Below are 12,454 nucleotides of genomic sequence, written 5' to 3' on the forward strand. Positions count from 1 at the left end.
CTCAAAAATGTTTTTTTCAATGAGCCACTCACTACCAATTCTCTTTAGAACTATTAAAAACAAAAATAAGCAAACCATTAAGAACAAAAACTTCCGAAGTCTAAGGCTGTAGGACGGTGCGTGGAGAGAGCAGGGGAGTGGGGACAAGCAGGCCTGTTTGTCTGAAACTTGAATGACAATATCGGGTCACATCCACCTTGATGGTTGTGAAGGCCACAACGTTCAAAAATCAGCTCAGCGAATGTTCGGTCCGCTCTCCCTCACATAGTCGGCGTGGGAATCAGGATGGGAAGTTATGTGCTCTTATTTCCCAACAGTGGGACGAGGATTCACGTTCTTTTACTCCAGATTACCCGACAACACAGTCTGTGAGCCTTATACTCTCTGTCTACACGTCGAGACCTTAGGAAGTCACCCCTGGACAGAACTCCACACCAGATGGGGAGGGCCTTGTCTGGACGCCACAACGGAAGAGTTTGGAGGGTGACAGGCTGGTCAAGACAGCTCAGGCCACCTGGACACAGTGTCGGATGTCTGCCTCCTGGGACACATGGGCATGCCTGATAAAAGGCTGACAGAACAATCGAACAGCAACGTTGTGTGGGGATAGAAAGCTCTTTTTATTCCATCATCATGGAATTTCAGGACTCCTGATTCATCTCTCATTTTGGACCTACCTCCTCACTACGATGAGTCTAGAAATCTGAAAGGCATTGTTACCCGTCGTGTGCGGAGGCCCCCCCAGCTCAGAATCTCGGGAGAGAGGCGGCATTCCTTCAGGGTACCACAATGCAGGGAGCAGCCTCACAGAACTGGGGGTGCAGCCTTCTTTCCTGTGGCGTATAAGAGGCCGAGAAAGGCCAGAGCTCGGGGGCGCCTCACACGAGCTACAAGCACTGCAGCAGGGCGGGGAGATGGCCGAGGTGGATGCCGGCTCGGAAGGGTCCCCATCTGAGGCCCAGGTCAAGCACAGTCCTCAGGTTGTCTTCCCAGAGTGGTCCTGACGGGGTAGGGATGGGGGGAGGAGTTGCAGTTTGTCCTTTAGGCTACACGACTTATATCCATGTGTGCGGAGATCTGAGGTCCCTGCGAAGAACCCCTCTGAGTGGCAGGCAGGACAGGTAAGAACCCAAGCAGGGGGGAAACTTGAGCTCTCCCTCCTCCCAGCACCTACCCCTTTTGCTGCAAGTGCATAGGCTCTAGGTCAGGCAGACCTGGGTTCAAATCCCACTCTGCCATCTCGTGCACGGTCCTTGCTCAAGGTGCTTTCTGTCAGTTTCCTGTCTTTAAGGTGGAGATGACAAGGTTGTCGTGAGCGAGAGGAGGTGATGCGTGTAAACCACAGCAGCCATTACAAGGAGGCTAGCGGTGCGTCCCTTGCCCTCCCCGAGCTCACTTGGAGGCAGCTCCTCCCACACTAGGACCCACCGGGGGTGGGTGAGAAGCGAGGCGCCCCTTTGAGAGACATGAGCAGAGGACGAGCAGAGGGCACCTCCCCCTCCCCAACAGTGTCCCCCCGGTCAGTGTCTCCTTGGCAGGGGGCTTCCAGTGGGGACTCTCACAGCATTTACTGTGTTCTCCTGCTTCCGCGGCTGAGGCTCACGCCCAGGTGTCACCAGCTCATCATGTGGCTCTTTGCTCCCGCAGCCCCTCCGTTTTCTGTGACCCCAAGACATGAACAAGGCAGATCCATCTCCCACGTCCATTGTGGGGTGCAGAGACACATCCGAGGCTGTTTGGGTTAACTCCCCGAGTCATGGCGGTCCCTGGCAGGCTCTGACGCCAGGAACCCCAGCAGAGGACACTCAGACGTGATTAAAGTAACACCATCTCCCTGGGCCTGGGCTCCCTGCATTTCCCCTTTCCTTGTTTGTCTGCAGGAGCTGGGAGTGGGTGGACGGCAAGCTCCAGTGGTCTGGATGACTCATTTCCTTCTGAGAATCAGGAGCGGGTGTCGGTGGAAGCACGAGGCCCACAAGGGGGGCACTGGACGCTTCTGGAAGCAGAACGGGGAGCGAGGCTGCCTCCAAGCAGCCAGACGACACTATAGTCAACGAGTACAGAAGTTTTTGGGGAAAGAAAAGAGCAAACATGAGAGAAAGAGCCATTTTATTCCTTTATTATATACAATATTAAGGCACAAGTTTAAGCAGCAAAGAATAGGAAAATCTTTGGCTGACCAACAGGATCACCATTGGCTGTGGGGGACACACTGCGTCCTCGGACTCCCCCCAATCGGTACAAGACCCCCCCTGGCTGTGCAGCTCTGCAGACACCCCTTCGATACAGACCAGCAGGATGAAGACACCAAAAGGTCACACCAGAATCCACTGGAGGGAGCAGAGCACGCTGCCACCAAGCACGGTGACGATACGTGGCAGGCGGAGAGAGTGGGGGCCCGAGGGCTGTCTGAGCGCTGGCTGAGGTCGCGACATGCGTCTGCCCTTGGTTCACAGACTTGCGCACAGATTCTGTAAGTGCCCCGTGGAGGAGGACGCGGTTCCACGGTCCCTCCACAGGAGGGGAACACACCTTCATTCCAAGAAAACCACTGTGGACAAACTTGCTTACGTTCTGTTGTGTAATAAATACTTGCAGGTGTCCATGTGACCAGAACCCGAGGCAAAATCACAGGTAAACACACCAGGGCATCGACGCTTTGAGAGCGGATACGAGAAAATGCGGTGTATGTACCTCATTATATTGAGAAGAGTATTTTAATTCTGTGAAGAAGCAGAGTTTCATGACAAAGAAACACCTTAGTCATCGCATTACACGACAAGAACATGCACTAAAGTATCGCAAGGCTTTACGGGGCACCTACGGGACGTCTACACTAAGGGATCCGCCCCTCCATCTGTGCGTTTGCAGAGAGGCGAGCACATACAAGGCATGGCAAGGGCTGGGATTTGTAAAAGCGAACCTACCAGAAGTTACATGTACGATGACAATTGTCCTCCTTGGAAGCCCTCACTTTGAGAGGCTCGAGGAATCCAAAGACTCATTCCAAGGAACATTTCGGGATTTTATTTTTTCAAAAAGGTAATATGACCTTCATCACCCATCTTTATTTATTCAACTGGGATGATTTCCAAACTTAAATCCATCCTCAAAGGATGAAGATTTCCCATCTGTAAGGATAATCAAAGGAACGTGCCGGGCCCCAGAGGTCATTCTAGCAGAGGTGTTCGTAAACTGCTTCTACTGGGGCAGCGGGACAGCAGTCAGCACAGAGTCTCCCCGAAGGGTCACCGTTTAAGGAAGGGGTGAGATGAAATACTTGGATCTTCCGGATATTAAGCAAGAAAACCCGACACACAACCTTGTAGTCACACCTCATATGTGTGCACTGACATAAACACATGTCTTCATATATCATTAAATTACTGAACAAGAAAAGGATATACTACTTGAAGAGAGAAAAATCTGCTCATTAGTTCCAGAAGAAATCCATTTACTGAAATGCTGACCTGTACATGCTCCCAGTTGGTCAGCTTCTGGAAGCTTCTTAATTACTTCTCCCATCTCCCGGGGAGCTACACATCAGAGGCAAGCTGATTCGACAGTCCTCACATTGGAGGAAGACACTTTAAACACATCGATTCATTAGCAAGAAAGAAGAGAAGACAAGCCACGTTTATACAGTGTCTACCATAGCTGCCTCAGGCTTGGGGGTGGGAAGACGCCAACGTGGGCTGCACACCCTCTGGCTACGTGATGGCTCTACCCGTTAGGAGTATCGGCGGGCTCCCGCTCACCACAGCCCCGGCACCCCTTTGCTCTGGACGGCAAGTTTGTTCGCAGCACACAGCACACTCCCCCGACCCCAGCGCACACCGGAGCGGGACTTCGGTTTTGGAAAACCGGAGGTGCTCCGTGCAGTCACGCATGAGCTCCCTGCCTCGAAACCTCGATCTAGCCCTCACTGCCTCCTGGGAACGCAGCCTCCCCTGACCTCTGCACTCGCAGCGGTCTCTACGATGCACAAGGCTGCCGGGGAGCCGGTGTGTCTTCCCATCAGCACACGGCATCAGGACACAGGGGGCTGAGGGCAACCCCGGGGGGAGAACGGGAGTGATGACCAGCTCCTATGCAGTGGCCATTCCGACAGCCTCTCCCCTGAGCGACAGCCCCTGAGGTCTCTGTTCCAAGATCAGAACTCCTAAGGAGCCACTATCTTGCTATCGGACCCCAGCCCTGTGCAGTCAAATCCACGACGTGCTCCCAAGAGCTAGCCCCACGGGACGGGGGAGAGAGAAGGGCCCCACCGCTCTGTGTGCTCCAGCCAAAATCCCAGGAGGGACGCGGCAGCCCTGTCCTGCAGGCCTGCCTGGAAGGGGCCAGATTCCACACGGGCACTGGCAACCCGCCCCTGGCAGGAGCAGAGAAGCCAAGAGAAGACACTGCTAAGAAGAGATTCTGCACATGCTCTGGACTGAGGTGCTGGAAGCCAGCAGCATCTATCCCATATGATGCCCTGGTTGGCGTGCAGAAACTGTCAGGCACCCATTCGGGGGAGGAAGCCGAATTACCCTGGCAGGTCTTCACACGAAGCCAAAGCCTTTACCCTTCATCCCAAGATGGAACTCGCGAGTCCATACTCGGACACCACGGAGTCCTGACGTCCAGGCCCCTGGACAACGCACAAGGGATTTTAAGATGGATTTTGTGGCTCTGCGTATGATGGAACGTGGAGACTTCCATCTGTGCCGCATGTTTATGGGCGGTTCTAGGAGTTCTGGGCTCTAGTCCTCTTCCTTAGTTTCTGAGAGGTGTGACAGCTGTGAGCGTGCACCTACACGTACATGTGCGCGTGTGCACAGATGGGGCCAAAGTCGGCCAAGACATGGCGTGAAAGATGGCTGTGACCCAAGCTGGTGGCCGTCCAGCCTGTGACGGGGGCACAGCTCCCCTCTTCTCAGGCCCTTGGTTCAGCTGCCACTGCTGGGAGGCTTTGGGAAGGGACTGAACCTCCCTGAGCCCCAGTTTCCTCCTCTGTGAAGTGAGGTTAAGGAGCCCTTGCTCTCCAGGCGGCTCAAGGACTCAAGAGGTGCTCACCCCCCTGCTTGCCTACAGCCAGCACCAAAACACAGAGCTGGTATTTCTTTTTCTGCAAATCAAATGAGATAGAGGATTGTACACGGCCCAGAACGCAGAAGAGATGCTCAGTATTCGCGATCCCTTGCTCCTACGGGCAAACAAGGCTTCGAGAAAGCTGGGGACATGAAAAGCGTCAGGGTGGGAGATGGGGGTGCTGGCATGGCAGGAAGTCTCCCAGAAAAGAACATATCTGAAAGCTAGAGATCCCTTTTCTTATGCTAGAGTCTTAGCAAGTTAGAAGAAAAAAGGACTGCCGAAGACCACAGCACAGCTGAAAAACGCTAATGTCTGTGTTCTCATTCTGACAGAGCCTGGTGCCAAAGGCTGTGCTGGAGCAGAGAGACGAGACTTGAGGGACACTGGGCTGTGGCTCCCACTTTTACCCATTTCTAGGGGAGACAGCCCAAGTGTGCGGTGGCCCAGGTGTGGGTCACAGGGACTGGCAGAGGAGACATGCCCTCCTGTCTGCAGACACTTGCATTCATTCCTGGTCCATTCCCACATTAATTAAGGGGTCAAAACATCCTTAATAGAAAGAGTTGTCATCACCTAAACCTCACCACCTGTAAAAAGTGATGGGGAACAGACTGGGACAGGGCTTCCCCTACCCCGTCCCCACCAGCATCCACACTCACACAGCCCCAGCACGAGGCAGGCTGCCCGTCCCCCAGAACCGCTCTGGCTTCCCGGGCCTGACGGCACCAGCGGAGACAAAGGGCACACAGCACAGAGCTCCGTGCCCACCGCAGAGCAGGGCTTGGGAAGAAGCCGTTCCTGCTGCTATGCCCGCTCCGGCCAAGGCCACTGACGTCCTCCCTCCCTCTCCAGTTTACACCACAGCCTTTCCTCCACCATTTCCATCTGGGGAGGCTACGACTCCATCCATCTCACACCCCAAAAAACAACTCTGAAATAAGCCACCCAGGCAAAATTCCCAGAGGGGTGTTGTGTTCAGGGCTCCATGTAGGTGGGACTTGAGAACGTCTCAGAGCCAGGCCCTTTTTCTTCCTTCCCCTAAGGAACACGAGGAAAGGGCCCTGGGATCAGGAGGAGCCAGTTGACCTGGAGGGAGGAAAATATCAGGAGCCCCAAGACATCTACCAGCCTGGTTGGCTTCTCCTCTTCGCTGATCCAGTGCCTCTCAGATTCGTAAAGAAAGCCAGTGCCCAAGGAGCTAGAGGCCCACGACCCCACTCGCTTCTGGCTCTTCAACCTGGTGCTAACTTGGGTCAACTTGTCCCACACTGAAACCTCGAAACACGTGACTGTGTATACACTGGCCGGTTAGGTCACAAAGCAAGCCCACGACAAAGAAACCCTGATGTGCTAATGTGGAAATCTACGCGCTCGTCCACAGCGACCAGAGGAGTGCCAGGGGGTGGGGAGAATGGTGAAGATGCTTATGAGCCACAGATTCTAGAAAGTGGTACAAGCTGTCTGGTCAATCTCTGGATGCCACCAAGTCAAGTGTCATTCATTTCCTGGAGGGCAGGGGTGGAACTACAAGCTCTCTGCGTCAGAGAATGTGATGGATGTGAGACGGAACAGCCAGGGCCACGAGCTGAACGCAGGATGTCACCCTGACCATGGAATCTTCCATCTCATCAGAACTTACCTACTTCCCCGTCACAACGAGCCCAATGACTTCGAAGGGGAGGAGACGGCCAGGCAGCCAGCACACGGCTCCTTCCCACTGGTCACTACGAAACAGAGATCAGATTCCGCTCTAATAAATCCCCGACCTAAGGAATTCCGCCACGTTGTAGTAACAAGGAAAAGAAGGGACAGACAAAAAGAGCAAAATGAAAGAGAATGAAGCAGAGAAAGAGATGGAACTCCGAGCAGTTTGGGAGCGTGAGCACCAAGACCATAACGCTCCCAACCTGTTTCGTATTTTTACTGCTGAATCCAGAAAAGCTAAGAAGCCCCATCATCTCCTGAAAATCCCAGCCAAGCAGGGAATTAGGTGAGAACCGCCTTCTACAACCCCGCTGCCCGCGGACACGTCTTCTCACGGCCAGCGCCACACACATTCACAGGCAACCCCGATGGCACAGCTGACATGACATGACGCCGAGATGGGCTCTCCGAGATTTCTAGGAGGTTCTTCTTAAAAAACAAAACAAAAAAACAAAACAAAGAAAAACCCCCAAAACAAACATGCTAAGAGGCAAGGAGAGGGGGGTATTTCAAGGAAGATCCAGGTTCAGGTTTATGTGTTTATAGCCAGAAAGCAGGTATACACAGACCCTCCCCAGGAGATACATTTTCTATACAGTGAAAATCCCACTTCCTGTGACGCCTTGGTTTCCAAACCTACATGCGTCTTCTCTCTTCCACCATGTATGATACGAATCCACGGCATTCTCATCTTCAGTCACGTAGGTCTGATTTTTTTTAAACGTTTATAAAAAGCGTTCTTACTGATTTAAGATCTTAATCAGTTCAATCGTTCCTGATTTCCAATCCACAACTTTCTCAAGCTTTCTTCTCCCTCTCGGCCACGTTCCTCGTTTGTCAAGATCCCCTCACAGAATGCAGCAAGGATGCCAGTGTTAGATGAGAACTTCCATCATCTCTCCGTCAGGGAACTCGGGCTTGTGGAGCAAGCTGCTGACGCGGCCCTTGTGGTCAGGGGACTTCCCGTGGCCCAGAGGGTTCTCTGCCAAACAGAAGGAGACATCAGCAGCCTGTCCCATAGACGGGCACAGGTCTGACCGGCTCTCTCTAAAACGGAACCATTTCCAGTCCCAGCGCTCAGCACAGGTGTCTGCAAGGGAGGCAGCGGAACCTGGCCCCCAGTGGGGAAGAGCGAAATGACGGGCCCTGGGATTCAGACATGAATAACAGAACCAGGGTGGTGATGGGAAAGGTAAGTGGGTGAAGAAGGCCTGGGGATGTGTGCGAGGAATCCCTCATGGCCGCTTCCCCTCTCCGCAAAACCATCCACTGCTGTGCCTACAAGCCACATCCTTTTCACATGTTCCCTGCCTTGGAAATGTGCATCTCAAGAATTAAATGTTCAAGGGACACTTGGGTGTCCCTGGGTGACTCAGTCGGTTAAGTGTCTGCCTTCAGCTCAGGTCATAATCCCAGGGTCCTGGGATCGAGCCCCGTGTCTGGCTCTCTGCTCAGAGGGGAGCCTGTTTCTCCCTCTCCCTCTGCCTGCCGTTCTCCCTGCTTGTGTGCGCACTAGCTCACTCTCTGACAAACAAAATATTAAAAAAAAAAGTATTAAATGTTCAAAAAATGATAAAAATGGTCAAAAAATGCTCTGTTTCCTTGTCTATTTGGGAGGATGAAAATAAAGCAGCCCCTTGGAGGAAATGGTTAATTTATGCTCCCAAGAACTCACGAGGGCTAGCTCCATAACTCAGATTGATCCAAAGGCACGTATTGTCTTTCCCCAGATGCTTCTGGACTCAAGGCAAGCCCATCCCACCCAGGCTGTCTTCTCCAAAGTATTTTAAAGCACCTCATTGGTGTGGGCCTGAGGGATATACCTGCCCTGAAGTTCAGTCTGCCTCCCCTTCAGTCAGGGGGTACCCCCGACCCTGAATCCCTGAGGGCTAAAGCCCTCGAAGGCGACATCTATGTACCTGGTGCCTCTGGCGTGCATGGTGCCTGGAGCTAGCTCCTGAAGATGCTGCGGGGGCGGGGGGGGACTACGTCCCTAACACCCTGCAGCGGGGCGGTTCTCACCCCCGGGAAAGGGTTGATTACAAAGCATTCATTAAAAGGGTACATTCAAGCTGTGTACTCGTTTAGATGGCAACCAGAAGTGTCTACGCATGTCATTCCCATAAGAATACAGCGCATTAGGGTAAGCATCATTATAAAGAACCCCATGAAGTGAGAGCAGCCCCTGGTGCCCGCCCCCCGCCCCTTACACCACCTCCAGGTCCCAACCAAAGGCTCCCTCTCCGGCCAGAGTTCTATGGTTTTTCTCAGGGTAAAGGGAGGGAAGAAGCTCATACCCGGTTTCTCTGCAGTCCCTTTGGCCACCGGGTGTTTCAGGATGGGGCTGTTGGAAGGGGTCATGCTCAGCCTTCCGCGGTTGGGCAGGGAGGCCATGCTGGGCCAGAAGAGCTCAGCACTCTTGTCGGTCTGGGTGCTGCTGTCCTTGCTGCCCGTCTTAGCGTGGGCGCTGCCGGCCGAGGCGGTGGAGGTGCTGGGGGACAGCGCGGCAGCCGGGGTGGTGGAAGTGAGTTCGTGGTGCTCCTTCCCCAGTAGCAACCCTGAGGGCACAAGGACAGCTGTCTCACTGCCATTCTTCAAACAAAAACAAACGAAAAAACCCGAGTCTTGGAGATCACTTCCTTCTCCACGGAGGACTGCTTCATTCATTCATTGGCTCATTTACCACATGCATTTATAAGCACCTATCATGTGCCCGATAAGAGGACAAGCACTGAGAGAATTGGAAAAAAAAAAAAGAAAGAAAGAAAGACCTAGCCCGTCTCTAAAACTATGTGAGTTTTTTTTCTTTGTTGGAGGAGAGAAGCTGTTAAGTAAACTCGTTATGATGAGTTAGGATGAACAGCAGGATAAAATCACACCCAGGGTAGTAAGAGATGCTTAACAGCCCATGTGGAAGGGAGAGGGTGTTCCTGCCAGGCGTTCTATAGACGATGGTGTACTATGGCCCAGGGGGGCTAGCCTTGAGCAGCACATGTGTGCTTAAGAAACACTGAAGGCCTTCTAGATCTGAGACACGGACCCAGTGGCCTGTGGCTCTTCTGAGCAGCCCACAAGACTGCCCCACTCTCCGTAAAGGAAGGTCTCCCGCAGGCCCAGGTTCAAAAATAAACACTTCCCGGTTAAGCCAACCCTGAGTTGTGCTCATTATTCCCCAAAAGGGGATCCCTTGCAGCGGAGAGCCATAGCCCCCAGGAAGCAGGGATCTGGCTGGGCTTTGGGGCAGGATCATTTTACCCTCCTCCTCCCCGCGGTTGGCGTGGAAAGGGGATGTGCCGGCCAGGAAAACAAGTTTTGTATTTCTAAACTGTGACACAGGGCACGCACGCCAGAAAGCGCCAGCACCCCAGAGCACTAGCCCACAAAGGTGGTAGTAAACAAATCAAGTATCTGTTCACTTAACCAGCCAGCAATCCACAGCGGATCCTGGCCAGGGCTCTTTCAAGGCGCCCATTCATAATACAACGCAGAGCGGTTCAGTGTGTCCACAGCAGTGCTTCTCCAAATGTAATGTGCACACCCATTGCTTGGATATATTGCTAAAATGAAGGCTTGACTCAGTGGGCGGGGCCTGCGATTCTGCTTCTCTAAGGAGCTCCCAGGTGATGCTGTGGGTCCTTGCACTGCACTGTGAGGAACAAGGGTCTTTGGCGAGGTGCTTCACACACATCAGCTCACTTTCGACTTTACAACACTCCTATGGCACAGACCCTGTCCTCATCTTCTGCTTTATAGCAAAGCAAATGGGAGCTCCAAGAAATGAACCTCTCACAGCTAAGAAGTGGCAGAAACGGGATTCAAACGCGGCTGTACCCGACTCCAAATCCACCCTGTGATTCCTGCCACCCCATCACCCTGCCTGTCGAACCTCCACGGTGTGACAAGGACGCTCGGGTGGAATTAAGTCACCAGCCGGTCACCCCACCGGGGAGCCCTGAGCCATCGGGAACGTATACACAGTCATCTCTACCTCCTTCCAGAGCCCACGAACCAAGAGATGGAGGAGGCAGTTAGGAATTGTGAATGTGTGCCTCTACTCAGCCCCTCAGAGAGTCCCCTTCTGTTTTTTGTGACGTGTGGAAACCGATCACACTCATGAGGAGGGACACCAGTGCAGAGAACACAGCAACTCTTCCTGTGGACGGGTCCTCGGGCTCCTGGGCCTGGTTCAGACATGGCAAATGCTAGCGGGTACAGACCCAGACAGTGGGGGAATGCCTGCGGCTGGAGGTCACCAGCTGCCTCTGCCAGGGAGCATTCTGTCACGGCCGAGCACATTTCCCACTCCTTCCCCAGCCCTGCCTGAGCACTGTCCCTAGGCTCTCTAACGGGGGAGGGAGCTACGGGTCCTTGGGAGGGGCTCTGGTGATCCCAGCTGCTATGCTGACAGGTCCTCTTTGAAGTACATTCCCTTCGTGGGCAGGCGCTGCTGAAATGACCTGTGGGGGGACGTCAAACAGAGACTCTCGCTGCATGCCTTTGATCCCCCAACTCGGTCAGGTCCACTCTGGACGCCCTTCTCTCCTTTGGCACAAAGCAGCCAGGCTCCTCTGGGGTTCTGTGCTGAGGAAGACTGGCTCTCAGCTCCACAGATAAACAAAACACTCTCTGACCCGTGGAAAGGCATCAAAGGAGGGCCAGACCCTTGGAGCCGCTGGAGTGCAGGGGAAGAGTGAGGAAGACGGGTGTCTGGGAGCGCCGCCTGTGTCTGCTACAGACTCAGCTGGCCCCTCAACGGGGCTGCCTGCACCCTAAGAAACCCACAAGGCTAAGGAAGACCACACTGGCAGAATTCGCCTCAAAATTCTGCCCGGGCAACAACTACCCAACAAAATTCACCACCCTCCAACCCCTTCTGCTGGAGAGCACTGCTTCCAAAGTACTTTCTCCCCATTCTCTTGTTTTGCCCTCACCTCAGCCACACAGCATAAAGCAGGGCAGACATGGCCTCGCTTTTCCAGACACAGAAGCAGAAGTGGAGCCAAGTTCAGAGGCCTGACTGCTCTGGGCTTTTCCCATGAGAATATTTTATATTGGAAGGGTCACTTCAATTCTCAGCAATAATGACAATAATTATGATGTGAACCAACCCAGGGCCGGTAGCTACTGTTGTAGCTTCGCTTTGCTTCCACATATCTCAGCTAATTTCCACAACTAAAGCATGATTATCCTCCCCACTTTACAGGTCAATCAACAGACCCGGAGGTATTCAGTGGCATTTCTGCGTCTCCTGAGTGGCAGAGCCAGTGTACCACAAGAGGGTCAGAACCCTTTCCACCAGATGAGGTCACCTCTCCACATCTGTGTAGCTCTTGCTTTTCAGATCCTGGCCTGAAGGAGGCTTGGGGCTCACCTATGCTCCCCTTCCAGGTCTTCTCCTCCTTCTTCTCCTCGGCTAACTGGCTGCTGGTAAGTGAGGTCTGGCGGGAGTGGGTCCCAGTGGCCGCAGCAATGGACGGGACGGAGCGGGCAGGACGCAGGCTTGAGGAGTCCGTCTTCCCAGCATCTTTACGGGATCGCTGCTGAAGGACCTTAATCATGGCATCCTTCTCTATGATTTTGGCATGGAGATTCTTAATACTATGTAATAAAACAAAACCAACAGTCATAATCGAAAGCTATTTAGCCAGAAAAACTCGAACCATTTCTCTTGGGC

At 53.4% G+C, this 12,454-nt stretch overlaps 1 protein-coding gene across 1 annotated transcript in view; it reads right to left on the bottom strand.

Annotated features, from left to right (window-relative positions):
• Positions 1-2,103: 2,103 nt before the first annotated feature.
• Positions 2,104-12,454, bottom strand: part of LOC100475663 (angiomotin-like protein 1) — a 44,064-nt gene continuing 33,713 nt past the window's right edge. Inside the window, exons 7-9 of the mRNA XM_034666148.1 lie at positions 12,152-12,378; positions 9,078-9,338; positions 2,104-7,762 (exon numbers count right to left, since the gene is read on the bottom strand). Of these exons, the coding sequence (XP_034522039.1) occupies positions 7,656-7,762; positions 9,078-9,338; positions 12,152-12,378 (595 nt within the window). The 3' untranslated portion in view covers positions 2,104-7,655. The remainder of the gene's footprint in view (positions 7,763-9,077; positions 9,339-12,151; positions 12,379-12,454) is intronic.

This window comes from Ailuropoda melanoleuca, chromosome 8, assembly GCF_002007445.2.
Source record: "Ailuropoda melanoleuca isolate Jingjing chromosome 8, ASM200744v2, whole genome shotgun sequence".
In the NCBI taxonomy this organism is placed as follows: Eukaryota; Metazoa; Chordata; class Mammalia; order Carnivora; family Ursidae; genus Ailuropoda; species Ailuropoda melanoleuca.